Source organism: Oreochromis aureus, linkage group 18 (genome assembly GCF_013358895.1).
Source record: "Oreochromis aureus strain Israel breed Guangdong linkage group 18, ZZ_aureus, whole genome shotgun sequence".
Taxonomy (NCBI): domain Eukaryota; kingdom Metazoa; phylum Chordata; class Actinopteri; order Cichliformes; family Cichlidae; genus Oreochromis; species Oreochromis aureus.
Genome location: NC_052959.1, coordinates 36,101,522 through 36,125,387, shown reverse-complemented (window position 1 = coordinate 36,125,387; position 23,866 = coordinate 36,101,522). Strand labels below are relative to the sequence as shown.

Sequence of the window (23,866 nt, the reverse complement as noted above, 5' to 3'; positions counted from 1 at the left end):
TGATCATTTCAGTAAATAACGTGTCTTTAAGTAAGGACACATTCAAACACTACCTACGACTTTTGGGAAATCCGGGTCTCAGTCTAGTATTTGGTTGAAGTCTCCGCCTACTATTGTTTGTGCACTGTGCAATTCCAAAAGACGTTGTGATAAATTATGAAAAACATAGGCGTGTCTGAATTGGGAGCATAAATATTGCATAAAATTACTGGTGTATCTAATAATTGTCCATGAACTAGTTTATATCTACCCTCCTTATCTACTATTACTTTTGTCTCAATGAAGTTAACCGTTTTATGAATCAGAACAGACAGCCCTCCACTTTTGCCTGTTCCAGGGTTTGGGTGATGTTAAAACTGTCTTTTTCTTAATTACATTATTCAGTCCCTTAACGTTCCAGCCGGCTATTTTTAGATCCATCCATCTATCCATGTGGCAATGTGGAAATTACACTTAGTGCACCAACTCACATGTACAAACATTTGAGAGAGTGGTGTGGTGTAGAGATAAACAAACCTACACAATCCTGTTGGACTTCTTTATGTGGAGAATTTAAATGGAACCAAATTTGGCTTTATGGAGGGAAATTTTGCTTAAGCAACAAAGTTAGTGGAGTTTCATTTAAAATACTTCATCATATGGACACTGGAGAGGTTTAAGCTTGATAGGAACTATTCTTGTTGTTTGTGTCACTTCCACACTGAAGCTGTTTGTCACCTGTTGTATTCGTGTGTATATATGCCAGAATCTTTCAGAATCATGGTCATTATTACAGACAGACAAATAAACCAAAAAATCGACATTAACGTGTGTTTTGAAGGGAAAGATTTAATTCACTACCTACTTCCTCCAACCTCTGCTGCTCCTGGGAAAAATTCCTATTCATACAAAATGATGGACAGACTGCAAAGCCAATATTAAACACTTCTGTCAACTTTTGCAATACAGCACCACAGTTAAAGACCTCGAAAACAAAAAAGGAAATTATAACAAATTACATTTTGGATTTCATTCTATTATTTTATTTTATTATTTTTATTATTATTATTGTGTTCTTGTATTCCGCCATCGTCATTACCCGTCATGCATCTCTGGCACTCTTCTGTAGTTAGATGTTGGTTAATTGTTAATAAAGTTCTGGGAAAAAACGGTTGCTGCTTCCGGTTTCAGCTCCTGAAGTTGTCGTTTGTTCAAACCACTCTTCTGTCAGAGGAAGTGACGTCAGGCGGAGCCGCGGTGCGGACTGCGGGGATTCCGAGCACAGAACCATCCGAACCGAAGCGAGCGGAGAGCGGGGAGAGCAGCGGGGAGAGCAGCGCGGGAGCGGCGGAGCGCAGCGCGGGAGCAGCTGTATGGCGGCGGCCGTTTCTGCGGTACGATCCGAAATGTGCCTGGAGGGAAACACGAAGCTAAGCTAATGCTAACAGCAGGGACCCTCGGCGCGTGCTCCGTAACACACTCGGTTCGACACCACAGACTCACCGGAACCGACCGCAGAGATCGATTAATCGATCAGCCGCTGATCGGTTCTCTGTGATCAACGTTGTGCGCGCGGCTCAGCTACGCTAACTGTTAGCACGGAAGTTCTGGACGGTTCTGCTAGCTGCTGATGCTAAGCTAACACCCTAGGAGGGTTAAGGTGCCAACTTGCCGTCCGCGGTGGTCGTTACTTGTACTAAGAAGGTGGTTCACTTCTCACCTGAGTGTATCACTGTGGGAACTGATCATCACCTGTAGACAGGTGAAGTTCCAGATTAGAGATGAACACGTGAACATACGGGTGTGTTATTCTAAAGATGCTGATGATCCTGGAACAGCAGAGCTGTTTGTACCTGCTCACCTGAGATCAGGTGAACTGAGTGTCCTAAAATAATCAAAACCACAAACGAGGAAAATGCGGCACACGAACCAACACCGCGGTCCCCGAGTTTGACAGAACGCCACAGACCGAGCAGCACCGTTGCCTCGACGATCTCCTCCTCTGTTTCCACTGCTACTGTTTGATGTACGCTACGCTGATCCAGGTCACCTGTGAGAGCACTCTGAACAGAACATGATCGATCAGTCAATCAGGTTGCTAGTGTGGTTGGAGCTGAGTGTGAGAGTCTCTGTGGTTGTTCAGCCTGACCTCACCTGCACAGGTGAAGGTCTCACCTGTGTGGCTGCACTCATAAGGATGATGATAAAGTTTGTGTGCAGCACGAAAGAAACAATAAAAACACACGCAGAAGAAGAGTCATTAAGTGGAGGTTTGTTTAGCTCTGTGAGTGGGGGCGGGGCATCAGCTGTGTCTGAGGTGATGTCACAGACTGATGGGTATGGGTGAAGTTCAGGATGCGGTGCAGCATCTGACAGCGTGAAGAGAACAGCTGTGATTGATCGTCTGTGTGATTGGTCGCTGATCAGTCAGTATTGATCTCTGACAGGGAGGGCCGGCTCTCATCATGGAGAATGGACAGAGCACCACCACCAAGCTGGGGCTGCCACCACTCACCCCCAACCAGGCGGAGGCGCTGCAGAAGGTCTGTGCACACACACACACACACACACACACACACACACACATACATGAACTGTGTCCCAATTCACGCTTGAAGTACGCGCACTATGCGTACTACGTACGGTGCGTACTATGAGTACGGGAAGTGCGGAAGTGAGAGGCTTGTGAAATGGTACTACCATGATAGTAACTGCGAGAAATGTTTCATACAGCTTTGTGTGACAGAAATGAAGGAGAAAAAATGTTTTGTTGGTCATTCATTTTTGTCATGACATCACTTTGATTAGTTGAGACCACAGGACTGTAAAACATGATAGTTGGGCTTCATTTCTGTACTGAACAGTCATTTCAAGATTAGTTAGTAAATAATAATTAGCTCATGTTGTTCATGAGACTAAAGTCATCTCACTGTGGTAATGTTAATATAATATGGACAATATTATATGTATTGTCAGACTATATACATATATATATATATATATGAGCTTGAACTCGGGGTCAAAGATTCAAGTTGCAGTTATTTATATTTCCTATCACCTTAAATCTTCACTCAAAGACAAGTATCTCTGACAGTGTATATACAGATGTATTATATATAAGAGACAAATATTGTTCTTTCAATATGTTGGCATTACTAAATTTGGCTCAATGCTTACATATATGTGTAAAAAGCAAATGTACGAGCTGTGAAAACTGTTTCTGATAGAATGCAGATCAGACTGATATATGAAATATTCCTTTATTGGGTGAGAAAATCAGACCATGTCATAACTGCTTTAAGTCATACAGAATAGATATCAGAGCCTTAAACAGGCTGACTTCTGCTAAATGGGTCAAACTGGGCAGAAAGTCTACAAACACATAACATCCTTATAGAATATGATGTAACACTATAGATCAGCTTAGCTCAGAATATATAAAGCATATAAACAATTACAGCAATATGATGCAACAAACACAGCAGTGCTACTAATCCAAAATACTCAAAGCTTCATAGAACTGAAACAAACATTTATTTTTAGCTCCATTCTGCTGCTGATACATACTTTAGGTTTCTGAATATTAAACTTGTTGCTGCCTTTCATAGTGTGTAACTTGAAGGCCCTGAGTACTTTCTCCCACACTGAAAACACTGGGATGATAACATTATTTGAACATTACCTAATAAGACTGATTCAGGACAGACAATTAGTTATGTTAAACTTTCCTAGCAGTCCTTCACAAACAGGGAACAGTCTGTCTATTCTCTCCATCTGTCAGCTGCTGCTGGCTCTTCCTCCTCCTCTTCCTCACACACTGCTGAGTTTGTCCTGGTGGATCATCAGGGGTGCAAAGCCTCACAGATGATGTGCAGCAGTGGGTCCCTCAGTCTGTCCTCACTCTGGACACTTGCAGTCGTCACACATGGAAATCAAATGTGTGATAAGCTGCAGGATTCAAACACAAGTGTAACTTATAAATACATGTTCATACTTTTATTCCACAATCAGAGAGAAAGAAACAGAGAGAGAGTGCAGGACAGATGTCGTCGCGTGGCGGTGACATAATCGCACTTAAAATGCGTACTTCAAGCGTGCAGACCCTGAATTGGGACACAGCCATGGTGTATACACATGCCGTTGTGACTGGCGAGCTGTGATTGGGTGTTTGTGTACAGGCGAAGAAGTACGCAATGGAGCAGAGCATCAAGAGCGTCCTCGTCAAGCAGACTCTGGCTCAGCAGCAGCAGATCACCAACCTGCAGGTATCCTCACAGGTGTACTCAGGGGGCGGGACGTCAGAGGGAACAGTGTAGGTAACGGCAGTCATATGGTGGGAGTCAGACCCGCTCACTCAGGTGAGCTGAAGCATTAATCAATCAGCCGCTGAGGGAAGTCGGGTATTGATTATTAGTTTTGGATTGATAGAAATAATATCTGATTTTCTCAGTGCAATCGAACGCACCATCAGGTCAGGTCGGATTAAAGGAACAGACCCATCAGAGTTCCAGCTCAGCAGAACTGCAGTGATCACATGACTGAGTCACCACGCTCACCCACCATGTTTCTGTCTGTAGTTTCCATCCTTCTAGATCTGCCCCCGCCTTCATCGCATCATGTAGCCCGTCATGGTGTCAGAAAATATTTTATTGATACAAAACTTTCACAGAAAGGCAAAAAAAGACTAACAAAGATCAAACACACATAAGGAAAGTGATGCAAATGAAACCTTGATTTAAACTTTATTTAAACATCTAATCTGGCAGTTGTGTTGCACTGAGTCAGCAGACACACGCGCTTTCTCTCCATTGGTCTCACGTGTCGCTCAAACGTCACGTCAGCGCGACAAATCTGGTGACGTGGTTACAGAATGATGGCCTGCTGCGGCAGGTCAAAACCAAGCCCCGCCCACAGCCGTCCCCGGTTCTCGCCTCCCGTGGCGTCACCGCTCTGACGAACACTTCTGCTGACTTGTGTTTTTTGTCTGCACCGGGTGCAGACTTGGCTCCGCCCCCGTGCTCCGTCACGCTGAACCGTTTCTCTCCTGTGTGTCTCAGATGGCGTCTCTGACGATGGGTTTGGGCGACGCTTTGTCTCCTCTGCAGTCGGTGAGTTACGGCGTGCAGCGCCTCATCGCTGAGCGGCGAGCTGCCGGCTCATTCTTCTTCTCTGCTGTATATGTGTGTTCAGGTGGCGGCTCAGCGGCAGAGAGCGCTCGCCATCATGTGTCGCGTGTACGTTGGATCCATTTACTACGAACTTGGAGAGGACACCATCAGGCAGGCCTTTGCCCCCTTTGGACCAATCAAAAGCATCGACATGTCCTGGGACTCTGTGACCATGAAGCACAAGGTCACACACACACATAAAACACACACACACCACACTCTCGGGTGGGCGGGTCTAACCGTTGCCGTGGCACCTGCAGGGCTTCGCCTTCGTGGAATACGAGATGCCTGAAGCTGCGCAGCTCGCACTGGAGCAGATGAACTCGGTCGTCCTCGGAGGACGGAACATCAAGGTGAGTCTGGCTAACGATGAAGTCCCGCCTCCTCAGACTCTGAGCCCGGGTTTTGAGTTTCCCTCCTCGCTGTCTCGCAGGTCGGGAGGCCCAGCAACATCGGCCAGGCTCAGCCGATCATCGACCAGCTGGCGGAGGAAGCGCGCGCCTTCAACAGGATCTATGTGGCGTCGGTGCACCCTGACCTCTCCGATGATGACATCAAGAGTGTGTTCGAGGCCTTTGGAAAGATCAAGTCGTGCATGCTGGCCCGCGAGCCGACCACGGGCCGGCACAAAGGCTACGGCTTCATCGGTGAGCGGCCGATCAGCTCCGCCGCAGCGTGAAAGCTTTAACAGGGAGGACGCAGAGGGGTGTGGACCCGCTCAGGTGCACCCAGGGTCAGTGACCCACCCCCTGTGGTTCTCATGTTTGGATTCACCAATCTGTTTCCATAGCAACTCAGCCTGATGGGTCGACTTCATTTTAAGGGTTTGTTAGGCTCTGTTAGCCCTGTCAGCTGACGGGGAGCCCAGGGGTTACACCTGTCAGCTGACGGGGAGCCCAGGGGTTACACCTGAACGCCTGGGCTCCCCGTCAGCTGACAGACAGCTCTGTTCAGGGTGGGGCTCTGTGTGATGTACGCGGGACTTCTGACGGCGGTCTGCTCATTTCCTGTGTGCAGAGTACGAGAAGGCTCAGTCGGCCCAGGACGCCGTCGCCTCCATGAACCTGTTCGACCTGGGCGGTCAGTACCTGCGCGTGGGCAAGGCCGTGACTCCGCCCATGCCCCTTCTCACACCAACGACATCTGGTGGACTGCCCACTGCTGCCGCCATGGCTGCTGCCGTCGCCACCGCAAAGATCACAGCTCAGGTAACTCAGGAAGCTCCGCCCCCCAGAGACGAGACACAGGAACATGCTCTAAGAAGTGTAGTACATGCAGTACTGAAGTTTTTCTGTACTGCATGTATGTGTATGTGCACAGAAGCAGTGGTATGTAGTATTTCCCGTAGTAAAGTGGAGCGCAGGTGGAGGAAAACTCATCTAAATGTTCACCTCCTCCATCTAAAGGACCTTTTAGCTTCTTTTAATAATGCTATCAGAGATGCGAGGGCTGCCTATTTCTCACACTTGGTTACAAAGAGCAGAGGTAATCCTAAGGTGCTATTCAACACCATTAGTGACATTGTTACTCCTGCTCTTCCCGCGGCCCCTATTTCATCTAATGAGAGCTGTGAAAATGTTCTTTCTTTTCTGCTTGTAAAGATTGATAACATAAGAATGAATTTTTCACATTCAGCACCTGTTATCTCAATCTCTACCCCATCTCGGCTCATCATCTTGGATACTTTCTCTCCTGTTTCACTACCTGAGCTGGTAAAACTAGTGAATTCAGTGAAAGCATCCTCTTGTTCTCTTGACATTGTACCTGCATCTTTATTCAAAAATGTCTTCCAGTCTATTGATCCATCTGTGCTCACTCTAATCAACTCCTCACTGGCGTCTGGTATAGTTCCGGTTTATTTTAAAAATGCTGCTATTCTTCCCCTTTTAAAAAAACCTCAACTAGACCCCTCTCTTTGGAGCAGCTACAGACCAATCTCTAAATTACCGTTAATTGCTATGCTTCTAGAAAAGGTTGTGGCTAAGCAGCTCATGGCAGCTCTAGATAAACATGGCATTTGCGATAAGTTTCAGTCCAGTTTTCGTTGATTTCACTCCACGGAGACAGCTCTTCTTAGGGTCTCTAGTGATATTTTGATGAGTAATGATGCAGGAAAATGCTCTGTTCTACTTATGTTGGACCTCACGTCGGCTTTTGACACAGTTGACCATCACATCCTTCTTGAAAGGCTTAAACACTCGGTTGGTGCATCTGGAACTGCCTTAGATTTGTTCTCCTCATATCGCCATCACCGATCCTTTTTTGTGGCAGTCTCCGATTTTAGGTCATCCTCTATCTCCCTTACTTATGGTGTCCCTCAGGGTTCGGTTTTGGGGCCTTTATTGTTTTTAATATATCTTCTCCCCCTCCAGCATATAATGGGCTCTTTTGAGGAAATTTCTTATCACTGTTATGCTGATGATATTCAGTCGTACTTTTCTTTTAAGCTTCAGCTTCTGAATGATTGCTTAGATTCGATCAAATGTTGGATGGCTGCAAATTTCCTCCAACTCAATGAGGGGAAAACCGAAGTCCTCGTATGTGCTCCGGACAGATTTGTATCGCAGATAGTGAAAGCCCTTGGTCCTCTCTCACTCTGTGTTAATCCTCTATCAGGAATTTAGGTGTCACTTTTGACTCGAGTCTCACATTAGATGGTCATGTGAATTCTCTGGTTCGGTCTTGTTTTTATCATTTAAGAAATGTGGCTAAGCTAAGCCCGATTTTATCTCGCTCTGAACTGGAGATTGCTATACATGCATTTATTTCCTCACACTTGGGTTATTGTAACTCGCTGTTTGTGTCTTAGCAAAGGTTCTCTGGATCGTCTGCAGGTTGTGAAAAACGCTGCAGCTAGGCTTTTGACTAAATCCTCCAAGTAGTCTCATGTGACACCGTTGCTATCTCAGTTACACTGGCTTCCTGTTAAATATAGAGTCCATTTTAAGATCCTGGTCTCGACTTACAGAGCTGTGCATGGACTGGCACCTGCCTACATCTCTGATCTGCTACAGCCTTATGTCCCTAGCAGGTCCCTGAGGTCATCTGATCTGGGCTTACTTGCTATAAAAAATACTAAGTGGAGAACTAAGGGTGATAGAGCTTTTGCCACTGTGGCCTCTGGGTTGTGGAACTCTCTCCCCCAAACATTAAGAACTGTGGACTCAGCAGTTGTTTTTAAAAAACAACTCAAAACTCACATTTATAAACCTGCTTTTGGTTAATTTTTGCCAGTTTTATATTGTCTGTTTTACCTTTTATTATTTGTTATCTTATGTGAAGCACTTTGTGACTGTGTCTAGAAAGGTGCAATATAAATAAAATTTTATTTATTTATTATTTAGTACAGGATTGTAGTATTTGAGACAGGTGTACTGATGATGTTCTGTGGTGCGTTCAGGAGGCGGTGGGAGCATCGGTGCTTGGAGCTCTGGCCGGACCGGCGCTCCTGTCCCAGCAGCTCGGAGGCCTCCCTCAGGCTGTCATGGCCCACCAGGCTCCAGGTGTCATCACAGGTAGGAACACCTGAGCCCTGTCCACACACACACACACACACACACACACACACACACACACACACACACACACACACACACACACAGGCTCCACACACACACACACAGGCTCCACCCACACACACACAGGCTCCACCCACACGACATCTCATCTTGAGTTTGGGGCAGTCTGCTCCGCCCACACGTCTCACCGCTCTTTATTTTGAAAGCAGGCTCATTCAAAGATGCTAACCAATGAAAGGTGCTCCAACAGGTATCACTTCCTGCTTCCTGTTTCAGGTGTGACCCCAGTGAGACCTGGCGTGCCTCAGGTGGGCTTGGTGAACCCTGTGCTGGCCACGCCGCCAACACAGACGGTTTCCTTTGGTGCTGATCCAAAGAAGAAAGAGGAGGAGGAGCGTCAGCAGGAGGTGCAGCAGGACGGCGCCATGGAGCCGCTGAGCGAGCAGGAGCACATGAGCATCAGCGGCAGCAGCGCCCGACACATGGTGATGAGGAAGCTGCTGCGCAAGCAGGAGGTACGCTTCAGTCCCGCCCACCCCTAACGGCGAATCGCTGGTTCTCTTGGTCGTGACCTGTCGTGTCTCCTTTCAGTCCACCGTCATGGTTTTGAGGAACATGGTCGGCCCCGACGACATCGATGACGACCTCGAGGGCGAGGTCACCGAGGAATGCGGGAAGTTCGGCCAGGTGAAGCGAGTCATTATCTATCAGGAGCGTCAGGGCGAGGAGGACGACGCCGAAGTCATCGTCAAGATCTTTGTGGAGTTCTCAGAAGCCGCCGAGATGAACCGAGCCATCCAGGCACTGAACCACCGCTGGTTCGGCGGCAGGAAGGTGGTCGCCGAGGTTTATGACCAGGAACGGTTCGACAACGGGGACCTGTCGGCATAGAGCATGCTCGTCGGGGAGCGTAGCATAGCGGGCTCTTTCTAACCTGTCTGTTTTTCATCGGTGTTTGTCTCCAGGGAAACGTCTCCGCGTCCTCTGCTCCAGTGTTTCTGTGCAGGGTCAAAGGACGAACCAGCTGCTTCTCATGTTTCAGCTGCTCGCTGCCTCGCTGTTTCTTACAGCCACTGCTTTCCTAACACGATATCCTTCGTTTCCATGGTAACAGAAACGGGACACAGAGGGCGTAAGGTAAAATGTACCATGAGCTCTGTGCTAATGTTTAGAGCTCATCTGATTTACATGGTCTGATATCAATTTGTCAGTAGTTTCAATTGAGTGATGTCACGCTCTACTCCACCCACTGTAGACGGTGCCTGTGGAGCCGCCCTGCTGGACAAACTGTGTAATGACGAGTTTCATTTACTGAATTTTTTTTTAAAAACGGATTTTGGATTGGCGCGATTAGAAACGTTGTCGATCGCGTTCTACTAACTGCCACGACCATTCTACTTAGAACGCTGGGCAGGGCAGCGGCGCCAACGCCCTGAGAGCGAGGCGTAAAGATGAGGCCGTGACACTTTGGTTTGAAACACACAAAAAATCACCAGCAGGAAGGAAAAACTGGACCTGACGTTCAGGAACCAGGATCCACAGATCAGTAAGTCGATCAGTAACTTCCTGTCTGGGTTCTGACCCAGTTACACGGCCGCGGTGCCTTCAGGGACCTTCTGTACAATGGTGAGCCGGCCGGAGCTGAAACATGAAGCAACTGTGGACCAGATGTGACGTCACCTGTGTTCTTCCAGATGTTCAGCCTTTTGTTCGCAGCCTCACAACAGAAACACCTGGAGTCTAACAAACTGACTAAACCTGAACGCACCACAGCATCATCCACTCTCAGACCGTCTCCCGCTTGTCCCAAGGAGTCACATGATCCTGGTCTCTGAGCGACTTTGAGCCTCAGAGGCAGTGCTGCGTTCAGGTGCTCTTCAGGGTTTGAAGGTCAAACACCGAAACTTGTGAATAAAACTTCTTTTTTTTCTGCTGTTTTGTTTGTGTGAAGCTGCTCTCTGATTGGTCGGCAGTTTGAGTACAAAAATCTGTTTGATAATAAAAGAAAATAGAAAGCAGACGAGGTGTTTGAGTACAGGAAGTAATCAGCTGTCTACTGAACGTTCAGGAAACACCTGAGCTCACCTTCATTCACTCTGGAGGAAGAATCATGGGCACGGCCAAAGCCTGCATTCTGTCTGAAGGCCACCAGGGGGCAATAGCTGTGGTAAGGCAGCTTTCTGACCTTTGACCTGTGTAAAAATATCCTGCTGAGGTTGTGGGCTCAGTTTTAGGTCACACTGGATTTCAAAGTGGTGAAGCTGCATGCTCATTGGCTAATGGCCAGGAACCTGCTCACTCCAAACACTCGACAGGTTGCAGTCCAGGGCGTTAGTCAGTGAGCATGTGGGTTCACAATCAGGCCCGCCCCTCCTTGCCACCTTCAGGTTTTTGCAGCCAAAGTGGCGACCGTGGAAGCACCCATCATCAGGTGACATCCCTGAGGCCAGACTGTATAAGAGACTGTAACATTACTTGCTGCCATGTTTGTTTCCTGTGGTGACCATATTTGGAGGACAGGGTGGAGTTGTCAGCCAGTTGTCTACTAGCTAGCTAGCTTAGCATACACATACACCTTATCAGTAACATCCAATCAGAATCCTTACATGGTCACAGCAGCAATCTTATTGGTCAGATAATGTCATCAAACACAGTTCAGAGGTCTAGCTCAGAGACTCCAGTTAGCTGAGGTGAAATCTAGCACCTACAGCGAGTTTTGTCACCATCTACCTGTCAGTCAGAGGCCACACCCCTATCAATGCAAACAGATGAGTTAAAAATGTGTTCTTCTCCCTTCTGTTGAATCCAGTCATTGTTGCAGTTATGAAGGGGAAATTATCTACAAAGGCCAAAACATTTGAATTTTAACACAGGAGTCTATGAGGACTGACTCAGTGCTCCCTCTGCTGAATGCTGGAGGAACTGCAGGCTCGGATGGTTTCAGCGGGCTCAAGATCGGTTTGTTAGTTTACTCTCTGATGTGTTCAGGCTGTTTATCTCTCAGCCAATCAGCTTTCACTAAATAACTACTCTGTTGTGCTCCCAATCACGGCTGCAGGTCACCAATCATAAAGTCATTATTCATGACATCATATCAGATGTCACTGCAGTCACGTGAGCTCATCTGATGCTCCTCAGGGCCAACACCTGATACATTCATTAAATCCTGACAAAAACAAACATTAAGGCCTAATAAATGAGCAATCACTCATCAATAACTACAAATGAAAGGCTTTAGAAGCTTTTATTTTGAAGTTTAATCTCAGCGGAAGTGCTCCCTCTTATTGTGAAAGCGGCTTTGACGCTGGGTACGGCGGCTCGCAGGGTCCAGTCCGCGCGCTCCCGCTGACGATGGGCGACGTCCTGTGCGAAGAGCTCGAGGATTTGGTCCACTTCTCAGTGCACGACCTGCCGGCACGAGGTTTTGTCGTCATGGAGGAGATCCGACGTCAGGGGAAACTCTGTGACGTCACGCTCAAGGTGAGCGAGGCGGCGTGTGAGGCTGACATTAGCCTCCAAGCTAGCAAAGTGAGCTAAGGCATGCTAAGAAGCTAACGCGGATTATCAGATAGTGACGTCATGGGCTGACCTGTGAACTGCCTGGGAGCCCCACGGGCAAGGCGGCGAAGCGGCTTCCGGTTAGAGCGGTCAGCTCTTAACACCGGGGCTGGAGGTCAGGTGTGTGATCCACCTGGGGAAAGGTAGAGGTTGTGTGACGTGCGCAGGTGAGCTCAGGCAGCACAGAAGGGGCGGAGCCTTTTAGCAGCGTTCTGCCGTGTGCAGGTGAGCAGACACGTGATTGCTCTTTGTTCCAAACATGTCCGCCAGGTGAGGGAGGGGCGGGACCTTAACTCTAACCCCTACAGCAGGAAGAAGCTCTCGGTGGCTCCACCCCTCCCCATCAGGGCCTGGCTCTATGGTAGCAGTTAACAGAGCTGGGTGCTCATTGTCAGCATCACATGATCCAGGTGTGCTTCTGAGCTGTTCAGAGGTGTTCAGGTGCGACTGAGAAACATTTTCACCTGTGCTGCGTCCTGTGCCTGCAGCTCAGCATTGATCCTCTTAACGGCTCAGTAGGCAAGGTGCTGAGTCTGCAGCTCAGGTGAGCCCACGTCAGAGGCAGCCGTTTCCCAGGACGAATGGTGTCCTGCAGGTAAAGCAGCACATCCTCACCTGTCCACTCTCAGGTGACCTGCAGAAGTTTATAGGAAGTCAGACCGATTCAATGATGCAGGCAGACTTGGCTGGTTGGATGAAGGACTTTGATTGGTTGCGCGTTAAGCTGAAGCTAGTGGAAACAACATCGATGGCGCCAGCTGGTCAGCTGACAGAGTTAAGCTGAACCCTGAAATCTACTTCCTGTTGAAACGCTTGTGTTTCAGAGGGTGAAGAAACGCAGCTTTACCTTCATGTAATGATGTCTGCCGTCATCATCTTGTTATTTTACCTGATAAGTGAGGGGTGGGGCTTAATGTGAAGCCATAGTCTTATTGGCTGTCTAGCGAGGAGTGGTTCTGTGAGTGTTTAAGGGCAGTAAATCCAACACTTCCTGTGACACATCCCTCAGATGTAGCTGTTTTCAGTTTTTTATTGTCGTCATAGCAACAGGTGAGTCACAGGTGAGTCTGTTAATCAGCGTGTCTGTCTGCAGGTTGGGGATCACAAGTTCAGCGCTCACCGGATCGTGTTGGCGGCCTCCATCCCGTACTTCCACGCCATGTTCACCAACGACATGGTGGAGTGTAAACAGGATGAGATCCTGATGCAGGGCATGGACCCCAGGTACGCTCACACCTGTACAGATGTCTGAGAGCAGAATTGTAACTGGCTTGTGACCTCGGCAGAGGTGGGACAACCTCAGTAACATCAATGTCTCACTGTTTTCCACTAAAAGCTTCCAAATGTTGCTTTAACATGGACTCGGCCTGATATCAGCTGTGGTGACGGTCATGATTACAGTTAGCTTGAATTTAACTTTTTAACAGTGTTTCCTGAAAACCCTCTGCTGTCTGATCATTTCCTGATAACATTTACATTTACAATAATTGATTACACAGCAGTGGAGAGTAGACTTTATCACAGTAGATGTCTTTCTGAAAGTGCTGTAACTAAGTTTAAGAATATAATCCACCCACTGTTATCATCTTCAATGCCCTGTACCAACATAGAGCAGAGCAGCTATCTGAACGCTACTCCAACAGAGGTCGATTATCTTGTTAATAATTTTACCTCCTCACTACGTACGACTCTGGATACTGTAGCTCCTGTGAAAACTAAGGCCTCAAATCAGAAGTACCTGACTCCGTGGTATAATTCTCAAACACGTAGCCTAAAGCAGATAACTCGTAAGCTGGAGAGGAAATGGCGTGTCACAAATTTAGAGGATCATCATTTAGCCTGGAGAAATAGTTTGCTGCTTTATAAGAAAGCCCTCCGCAAAGCCAGAACATCTTACTATTCGTCACTGATTGAAGAAAATAAGAACAACCCCAGGTTTCTCTTCAGCACTGTAGCCAGGCTGACAAACAGTCAGAGCTCTACTGAGCCAACAATCCCTTTAACATTAACTAGTAATGACTTCATGAACTTCTTCACAAATAAAATTTTTATCATTAGAGAAAAAATTACCAATAATCATCCCACAGATGTAATATTATCTACAGCTACTTTTAGTACCATTGATATTAAGTTAGACTCTTTTTCTCCAATTGATCTTTCTGAGTTAACTTCAATAATTAATTCCTCCAAACCATCAACGTGTCTTTTAGACCCCATTCCTACAAAACTGCTCAAAGAAGTCCTGCCATTAATTAATGCTTCAATCTTAAATATGATCAACCTATCTCTAATAATCGGCTATGTACCACAGGCCTTCAAGCTGGCTGTAGTTAAACCTTTACTTAAAAAGCATCTCTAGACCCAGCAGTCTTAGCTAATTATAGGCCAATCTCTAACCTTCCTTTCATATCAAACATCCTTGAAAGAGTAGTTGTCAAACAGCTAACAGATCATCTGCAGAGGAATGGCTTATTTGAAGAGTTTCAGTCAGGTTTCAGAGCTCATCACAGCACAGAAACAGCTTTAGTGAAGGTTACAAATGATCTTCTTATGGCCTCTGACAGTGGACTCATCTCTGTGCTTGTCCTGCTAGACCTCAGTGCTGCATTCGATACTGTTGACCATAATATCCTATTAGAGCGATTAGAACATGCTGTAGGTATTACAGGTACTGCACTGCAGTGGTTTGTATCATATCTATCTAATAGACTCCAATTTGTACATGTAAATGGAGAGTCCTCTTCACACACTAAGGTCAGTTATGGTGTTCCACAGGGTTCAGTGCTAGGACCAATTCTATTTACATTATACATGCTTCCCTTAGGCAGCATCATTAGAAGACATAGCATAAATTTTCACTGCTATGCAGATGACACCCAGCTCTATCTATCCATGAAGCCAGGTAACACACACCAATTAGTTAAACTGCAGGAATGTCTTAAAGACATAAAGACCTGGATGGCCGCTAACTTTCTGCTTCTTAATTCAGATCAAACTGAGGTTATTGTACTCGGCCCTGAAAATCTTAGAAATATGGTATCTAACCAGATTCTTACTCTGGATGGCATTACCTTGGCCTCCAGTAACACTGTGAGGAACCTTGGCATGTTTTACTTCCAGGCTGGACTACTGTAATTCATTATTATCAGGATGTCCTAAAAACTCCCTGAAAAGCCTTCAGTTTTCAGGCTCCATCTTATCTTAATGACCTTGTAGTACCATATCACCCTATTAGAGCACTTCGCTCTCACACTGCAGGCCTACTTGTTGTTCCTAGAGTATTTAAAAGTAGAATGGGAGGCAGAGCCTTCAGTTTTCAGGCCCCTCTTCTGTGGAACCAGCTTCCAGTTTGGATTCAGGAGACAGACACTATCTCTACTTTCAAGATTAGGCTTCAAACTTTCCTTTTTGCTAAAGCATATAGTTAGGGCTGGGCCAGGTGACCCTGAATCCTCCCTTAGTTATGCTGCAATAGACGTAGGCTGCCGGGGATTCCCATGATGCACTGGGTGTTTCTTCTTCACTCACTATAGCTGTGTCCCAAAACGTCGGCTGCATCCTTCGGAGGCCGCATTTGAAGGCCGATTACGTCACAGCCAGGCGACGAAGGCTGTCCCAATTCATCGACTCCTTCAAATGCGTCCTTCATTTCCCCGAATTTGAAGGATGGGTCGGGTGTGTCCTTCGTGGCCCACCATATCCCAGAGTTCATAGCGCGGCCCAGCAAATTTCATTTTCCAACAATGGCGGCCGCTACTAATTTTTAAAATTACTCTTATTAATCTTTCTGGGTCACAAAATAAACTTTTAACATATTTTCAGGCGAGAAAGTAGCGGTGTAAATGTCAAATATCTGCTTTGTTTATCAAGACATCGCATATTTGCAAAAGTGCGCCGACGTTTTCGAAGACGTCTGTTACCCACCAGCTCGAGAGCAAGCCGGGAGGTTCAATGGTCACTCGAGACGGCGAGAGCAGCGGACTCCCGGCTTCATCGTTTTCAGACCCCCGCTCTTTCGCTACTCAGGTTAAACATGATATATAAGTCACTCGGATAACTTAAAAATTGTTTGGCTTTTTTCTGTGTTTTATTTGTTCCGGAGTAAATCGGTTTGGCTGAGATCAAAGTTATTAGATTAAATAAAACTTTATTAATCCATCGGGTGGGTTCCTCCTTGGTCAAACAGAAAACTGATTAAACAGAAGTGTGAGACGGTCGAGAATTTACACCAGTGTCCTGTTATATTTTAGATAGCAAGGAGCAGACGGCCGAGTTTATTAAACTCCACCGACACAGCGGTGACGTTAATCTGAAGCCTAGACCGTCCAATTTCACAGCCTCGCACTTCCGGCCTTCTCGGTCTTCGAAGGACCCGGCCCACGTAGACCGCGAAGGCCGGGTCCTCCGAAGGATGCAGCCGACGTTTTGGGACACAGCTTATGTGTTAATATACCTCTCTGCACTGAGTCACACTTGTTATTAATCTCTGTCTCTCTTCCACAGCATGTCTTTATCCTGTTTTCCTTCTCTCCCCCCAACCAATCACAGCAGATGGCCCCGCCCCTCCCTGAGCCTGGTTCTGTCGGAGGTTTCTTCCTGTTAAAAGGGAGTTTTTCCTTCCCACTGTCGGCTCATAGGGGGTCATATGATTGTTGGGTTTTTCTCTGTATGTATTATTGTAGGGTCCTTACAATATAAAGCACCCTGGGGCAACTGTATAAATAAAAACAGAACATGAAGCACAGACGTCACTCACTGATCTCAGATCAGTGAGTGACGCAGACAGAACGCTGTGCTGCATGTTTTTTCCGCTGAGCTGTAACGTACGTTCGCTCTGTCAGCGACTCAGGATGGAGGTCTGTCATGTTCGTTGCATTCCTGCAATATTTTAATTGATTTAACAAAATGTCAATAACTGTGTGACCATAGTAACTATAGTAACCACTGCGTGTGTGTTGCAGCGCTCTGGAGGCTCTGATAAACTTCGCGTACAGCGGACACGTCGCCATCGACCAGCAGAACGTGCAGTCTCTCCTGATTGGCTCGAGCTTTCTGCAGCTTCAGAACGTCAAAGACGCCTGCTGCTCCTTCCTGCAGGAGAGGTCAGTCCCACCCCGCCGCACACGCTCAGATCGCACACTCCTCCGTCCCCAGGAGCTTATGTTTAGGCGTGCTAACGGCACGTTTGCTTGCAGGTTGCACCCGAAGAACTGCCTCGGCGTGCGTCAGTTCGCCGAGACGATGATGTGCACGACGCTGTACGACTCAGCAAACAGCTTCCTGCACCAGCACTTTGTGGAGGTGTCACTGTCTGAGGAGTTCCTGGGCCTCAGGACGGAGGAGGTGCTGGAGCTCGTCGGCTGTGACGAACTCAACGTGAAGGCTGAGGAGCAGGTGAGTCGCCTCACCTGAGGGCAGTGGCGTGAAGCGACGATGCTAAGCCAGAATTCTTTTTCTGTGGTCTCTACCTGCCCGACCTTCATGGAAGCATCAGAGAACAGCTGTGACTTCATCATAGTCACTCACACAAGGTCACAGCTCAGCTGTGCAGGTAGAGGACATCGGGGGAGACGGTGACCTTTGACCCGAGTGACAGGAAGAAAGCAGTCAGGAGAGAGGAAACCAAATTAAAAAAACAGAAACCAAAAATGAAAGCAGGCTGCTAAGCCCCGCCCTCGCAGAGTGACACTGGAGGGGCGAGCTTCAGGAACAGGTGATCGGGTCACAGCTGTCAGGTGTCCTTCAGAAAGGTAAACCTCAGTGGTATTTCAGTAACTCGAGTGTGATGGACCTGACCAAGCCGTTGGCGAGCTTTAGCGGTTTACCTGTCACAGGTGTGCCACATACCAAGGCTCACCTTTTGAGTCACAGCGTGAAAAATGAGCTCTTGTATTAAACCCGTTGTCTTCATGCTCCCACTGTGCTCCTCGTGTGGTACCTGTGCAGGTGTTCGAGGCAGTGCTGGCGTGGGTCCATCACGACCAGGACCGCAGGGAGACGCTGCTGCCCGAGCTGCTGTCAAAGGTGCGACTTCCTCTGTGTCGACCCGAGTTCCTGTCGGATCGCGTCCAGCAGGATGAGCTCATACGCTGCTGCCACAAGTGCAGGTGAGACGCAGCGAGGCCTCGGCTTCACATCATACCTGTGTGATCATTTCTGGGCAGGGTTCATGTCTAGCTGTGTTTCCTGTCAGGGATTTGGTGGATGAAGCCAAGGATTTCCACCTGATGCCGGAGCGCCGCCCTCACCTGCCCACCTTTAAAACCAGGCAGAGGTGCTGTACGTCCATCACAGGGCTCATCTACGCGGTGGGAGGCCTCAACAGCTCAGGTACGCCGCTCACCTGAGGCAGCATGTCTGCACGCTCCGTGGAGCTGACAGACTCTTCTTCTCCCGCAGGTGACTCCTTAAATGTTGTCGAGGTGTTCGATCCAATTGGAAACTTCTGGGAGCGCTGTCAGCCAATGAGGACAGCTCGCAGCAGGGTGGGTGTGGCCGTCGTTAATGGGCTACTGTATGCCATTGGGGGATACGACGGCCAATCGCGGCTCAGCACGGTGGAGGTTTACAACCCCGAGACGGACAGCTGGACGCGCGTGTCGAGCATGAACAGCCAGCGCAGGTCAGTACGCTGCTCGATCCACTGATCAATGCACTGATCGATACTGTGATCAATAAACCCTGCTGATGTAATGAGCTGTGTTGTCATCCTCAGCGCCATGGGAACGGTTGTGATTGATGGGCGGATCTTCGTGTGCGGCGGCTACGATGGAAAGTCGTCTCTCAACTCGGTGGAGTGCTACTCCCCGGAAGCAGACAGGTGAGGAGTCATTCCACCTTAAATCCTTCAATTCTGTGTAACCCGAGCATTACGGCTAACAGCGCCGCGTGATGAGTGAGGGCTGTGTGGGTCATGTCACCCGCTGCTGCGTCAGTAGGAGTGGGTTTAAAAGTAAAATTGAATCAGATTTAAATGTATTTTGAGTCTCAGCTTAAAGCTCACAAAACGATTTCAACAACAGCAAACAGCAGGTACACGCATTCCACACAAAGACGTAAACACAGAGCGTGGATCGTTCACAGACGGGGCTGAAAGTCGACACCTGAAAGATTCTGCAGGTTTCATCACTCTGAGCTAAACTGACTGAACCAGCAGCCAAAGAAGATCCAAAGTACACTTCAAACATCCTCATTCATCCCCTCTGACTATGGCTGTGTCCCAATTCAGGGTCTGCACGCTTGAAGTACGCACACTACGCGTACTACGTACGGTGCGTACTACAAGTACGGGAAGTGTGGAAGTGAGAGGCTTGTGAAATGGGACGGTCTAGCCTTCGTCGCGCTGTTCAGGTTGCCTAGCAACCATGATACTAACCACGAGAAACGTTTCAAACAGCTTTGTTTGACAGAAATGAAGGCGAAAAAATATTTTGTTGTTCATTCATTTTTGTCATGACATCACTTTGATTAGTTGAGACCACAGGACTGTAAAACATGATAGTTGGGCTTCATTTCTGTACTGAACAGTCATTTCAAGATTAGTTAGTAAATAATAATTAGCTAATGTTGTTCATGAGACTAAAATCATCTCACTGTGGTAATGTTAATATAATATGGACAATATTATAGTATTGTCAGATTATATATATATATATATATATATATATATATATATATATATATATATATATATATATATATATATATATATATATGAGCTTGAACTCGGGGTCAAAGATTCAAGTTGCAGTTATTTATATTTCCTATCACCTTAAATCTTCACTCAAAGACACTCAAGTATCTCTGACAGTGTATATACAGATGTATTATATATAAGAGACAAATATTGTCTTTCAATATGTTGGCATTACTAAATTTGGCTCAATGCTTACATATATGTGTAAAAGGAAAACGTACGAGCTGTGAAAACTGTTTCTGATAGAATGAAGATCAGACTGATATATGAAATATTCCTTTATTGGGTGAGAAAATCAGACCATGTCATAACTGCTTTAAGTCATACAGAATAGATATCAGAGCCTTAAACAGGCTGACTTCTGCTAAATGGGTCAAACTGGGCAGAAAGTCTACAAACACATAACATCCTTATAGAATATGATGTAACACTATAGATCAACTTACCTCAGAATATATAAAGCATATAAACAATTACAGCAATATGATGCAACAAACACAGCAGTGCTACTAATCCAAAATACTCAAAGCTTCATAGAACTGAAACAAACATGTATTTTTAGCTCCATTCTGCTGCTGATACATACTTTAGGTTTCTGAATATTAAACTTGTTGCTGCCTTTCATAGTGTGTAACTTGAAGGCCCTGAGTACTTTCTCCCACACTGAAAACACTGGAATGATAACATTATTTGAACATTACCTAATAAGACTGATTCAGGACAGACAATTAGTTATTTTAAACTTTCCTAGCAGTCCTTCACAAACAGGGAACAGTCTGTCTATTCTCTCCATCTGTCAGCTGCTGCTGGCTCTTCCTCCTCCTCTTCCTCACACACTGCTGAGTTTGTCCTGGTGGATCATCAGGGGTGCAAAGCCTCACAGATGATGTGCAGCAGTGGGTCCCTCAGTCTGTCCTCACTCTGGACACTTGCAGTCGTCACACATGGAAATCAAATGTGTGATAAGCTGCAGGATTCAAACACAAGTGTAACTTATAAATACATGTTCATACTTTTATTCCACAATCAGAGAGAAAGAAACAGAGAGAGAGTGCAGGACAGACAGACAGGTGACAGTCTCAGGTGTATACACTGCTACAAAACAGCACAAGAGAAGGAGGATTTAGTGTTTGTGTTATTACGAGTGCTAAACAAGAAGAGTTCCCAGATGGTCCAGTGGACACATGTGTGACTCCTGTGATTAAAGCATCTTTCTTTCAGCTTAACGAGTGAACCGTCAGCTCGTTCAAACACACGTTAAATTCCGTTTGGCTCGACACCACCGAACAGAGGCAGCAATATAACATAGCTGACATTAACAGTGCAGTGAATCCTGCTTGTGCCGTCATATTCAGGACTGCAAACCGAGCAGCATCACTGACTTTCAGCTTGTTGTGTTTGTGGATTTATGACTGACTATTATCCATAAAATCATCACATTCTCTGTAAGATTAAGGTCGACTATATATATATTTAGAAGTAGAGGCTTTAAAACCAAGTTACCGCTGAAAGTACAAACATCACTAATGTCACATAACTTTGCCGACATGTGACCAACAGTAATGTTTTAATGTTCTTAAACATTCGCACATAAATAAGTGACATCATATTCAGTACTTACTTCTGACAGTTCACTCTTCGCCGCTCCCTTCTGCCGTATTTTGCGGTAAAATTATCCACACCCACCGCCGTGCTGCTATGGATTGTGGGATATATGGGGCCACAAGCGTGCACCGGACCACGCTTGATATTTGGGGAAATCGACGGCGCATTTGGAGTACGCATTTGAAGTACACTTTGAATTGGGACAGCCGTCGTCGCGTGGCGGTGATGTAATCGCACTTGAAATGCGTACTTCAAGCGTGCAGACCCTGAATTGGGACACAGCCTTTGGCTCTTACTTCCTGCACAGCTCCCTCTCTCTCAGTGTCCTCACAGACCAGTTTACCATCAATGCTCTGCTATTATCACGCACACACAGGTGAGGGAGGCTGCGAGGTTGTTTTCCTGCACAAATCATCGCGCCGCATTGGTTCTGTCACGAGTTAGCTAACACAAACGAATGTGAGTCTGTTAGCAGCGACCGACCTGGTGACGCCGCATTCTGACCTCAGACGAGATGGCGGACACGCAAAAGAATGAAGACGACACGAGAAAGCCGTCCTGGCTCACCTTGAGGATGCTCAGATCTCAGCTCAGGTCGGCGTCCTCGTTAACATGGCGGTGCTTATGTTACTGTTCTCTGCAGGTGGACTGTGGTGACAGAGATGAGCGCGAGCCGCAGCGCCGCGGGCGTGACGGTTTTTGATGGCCGGATCGTTGTCTCGGGCGGCCATGACGGTCTGCAGATCTTCAACACAGTGAGTTTTAGGGCGGAGCCTAAAACTGAGGGGTGGGAACATTACCTGCATGTTACCTGTAGTTTTACATGATGTCTGTTTATCGCTGTGTTTTTGCTCCGCCCCTGCAGGTGGAGTACTACAACCACCACACTAACCGCTGGCACCCGGCGGCACCGATGCTGAACAAGCGATGCCGTCATGGGGCGGCGGCGCTCGGCAGCCACATGTACGTGGCGGGGGGGTATGATGGCTCGGGGTTCCTGAGCGGCGCCGAGGTGTTCAGCTCAGCATCTGGACAGTGGAGCCTCCTGGTGGCCATGAACACGCGGCGCAGCCGGGTGTCCCTGGTGTCCACGTCGGGGCGTCTGTACGCCGTAGGCGGGTACGACGGACAATCCAATCTCAGCTCCGTGGAGATGTACAACCCCGACACCAACCGCTGGTCCTTCATGACCCCCATGGTGTGCCACGAGGGGGGCGTAGGCGTGGGCTGCATCCCCTTGCAGCCCGCCTAAACCACCGATCACAGCCAGAGGACTCGTGATTTACTGACGGCGGCAGGCGGGAGCGCACCCCGCGGCGGCGTCCCTGCAGCTCTATCGGTACGATGGCTGTGCTCAGGCTTGCAAAGTGACGCCGCACCTGCGGGATCATGGGAAAAACTGTAGAGCTAGCAGCAGAGGCTAGCTGCTAACATTATTCTGTTAGCGTGTGTGGAACGATTGATTACTGATTATTGATTACTGATTTCATACTGGATGGACACAAGCAACAGGAAGTGACTTCCTCCCAAACAAACCAAGCTCCTGACTCGGACAGGAAGTCCTTCCTGAACAGTTTCCCGAATTGTTTGTTGATCAGCTGTAATCGATGGGAGCGATCGATACAAAACGCCAGCAACATATGAACCCCGCCCCCTGCAGGCTGCACAGGAAGCTTGTTTGAGGAACGTGTGGCGCCCCCGGAGATATTAATAAGCTCATGGTCACGTGACAAAACATGGTTCTCCAGCTTTCCACAGGAAGTGATGTCATGTAGCGTGCAGTCTTTAGCGTTTCGCTTGCTGCGATGCACAGGCGGGCTGCAGATACCTGCTGCCGCTCGGCAGATGCATCCGCGGCAACCGAAACACTCCTCAAAGTGTCACCTGATACGGCAGTAACCAATGAGGGTCCGTGTGGTGGTTGCCCCGCCCCTCCAGCGCGATTGGCTGGATGGGGTTTGGCATCATTTGCGCCAGCCGTGGTGGACACGCCCCCTCACTTATCAACATCTGCATTTGCGTCAGCGGATAAGCGACGGAGCACGCTCAGTAGACAGACGTGTGTTAAACAGCATGTAGGCGGAGCTTAGCGCACTCCGGGGGCATTGCACTGTGATGGGCTGCAGCCTGCAGAGAGCGGTCCAGTCGATCGTGTCATTGATCTCTGTGCTTAAAATCCGTCAGTCACTGTTTACTTCCTGCTGATCTCTGATTGGACGCTCAGCCTCATCATCAGTGGGTTTTATTTGTATTGATTAACTTATGATTGATTTGTTTTGTTGTGAATCAATAAAGAGAAAAGTTTGGTTAATAAATTTTATTTCTGTCTCTTTGTTTCTGAC

The 23,866-nt window shown here is 47.5% G+C and overlaps 2 protein-coding genes across 4 annotated transcripts; both read left to right on the top strand.

Annotated features, from left to right (window-relative positions):
• Positions 1–1,137: 1,137 nt before the first annotated feature.
• Positions 1,138–10,683, top strand: puf60a (poly-U binding splicing factor a). The gene is made up of 11 exons (XM_031740068.2): positions 1,138–1,373; positions 2,427–2,522; positions 4,158–4,244; positions 5,037–5,087; positions 5,170–5,331; positions 5,408–5,500; positions 5,581–5,794; positions 6,165–6,355; positions 8,548–8,662; positions 8,942–9,180; positions 9,257–10,683. Exons 1-11 carry the CDS (start codon positions 1,353–1,355, stop codon positions 9,554–9,556), a joined length of 1,569 nt encoding a protein of 522 aa, XP_031595928.1. The 5' UTR covers positions 1,138–1,352; the 3' UTR covers positions 9,557–10,683.
• Positions 10,684–11,937: 1,254 nt separating this feature from the next.
• Positions 11,938–23,839, top strand: klhl18 (kelch-like family member 18). Of its 3 annotated transcripts, none has more exons than XM_031740065.2 (10): positions 11,938–12,145; positions 13,317–13,447; positions 17,185–17,325; positions 17,419–17,617; positions 18,170–18,330; positions 18,417–18,553; positions 18,623–18,845; positions 18,939–19,043; positions 22,168–22,279; positions 22,390–23,839. In XM_031740065.2, the coding sequence occupies exons 1-10, from the start codon at positions 12,017–12,019 to the stop codon at positions 22,774–22,776; spliced, it is 1,725 nt and encodes a 574-aa protein (XP_031595925.1). In that variant the 5' UTR covers positions 11,938–12,016; the 3' UTR covers positions 22,777–23,839. The 3 variants fall into 3 exon arrangements, with proteins under 3 accessions (XP_031595925.1, XP_039457803.1, XP_031595924.1); XM_039601869.1 differs by lacking the exon at positions 11,938–12,145 and adding an exon at positions 12,171–12,448; XM_031740064.2 differs by lacking the exon at positions 11,938–12,145 and adding an exon at positions 12,486–12,818.
• Positions 23,840–23,866: the final 27 nt, after the last annotated feature.

Bases quoted from the DNA above. Each gene is read 5' to 3' on its own strand.
- puf60a (XM_031740068.2), top strand. From the start codon at position 1,353: ATGGCGGCGGCCGTTTCTGCG. The intron at 5,088-5,169 runs GTGAGTTACGGC...ATGTGTGTTCAG, and splicing joins CTTTGTCTCCTCTGCAGTCG to GTGGCGGCTCAGCGGCAGAG. The intron at 5,501-5,580 runs GTGAGTCTGGCT...GCTGTCTCGCAG, and splicing joins TCGGAGGACGGAACATCAAG to GTCGGGAGGCCCAGCAACAT.
- klhl18 (XM_031740065.2), top strand. From the start codon at position 12,017: ATGGGCGACGTCCTGTGCGAAGAGCTCGAGGATTTGGTCCACTTCTCA. The intron at 18,554-18,622 runs GTACGCCGCTCA...CTTCTCCCGCAG, and splicing joins GGGAGGCCTCAACAGCTCAG to GTGACTCCTTAAATGTTGTC. The intron at 22,280-22,389 runs GTGAGTTTTAGG...CCGCCCCTGCAG, and splicing joins GTCTGCAGATCTTCAACACA to GTGGAGTACTACAACCACCA.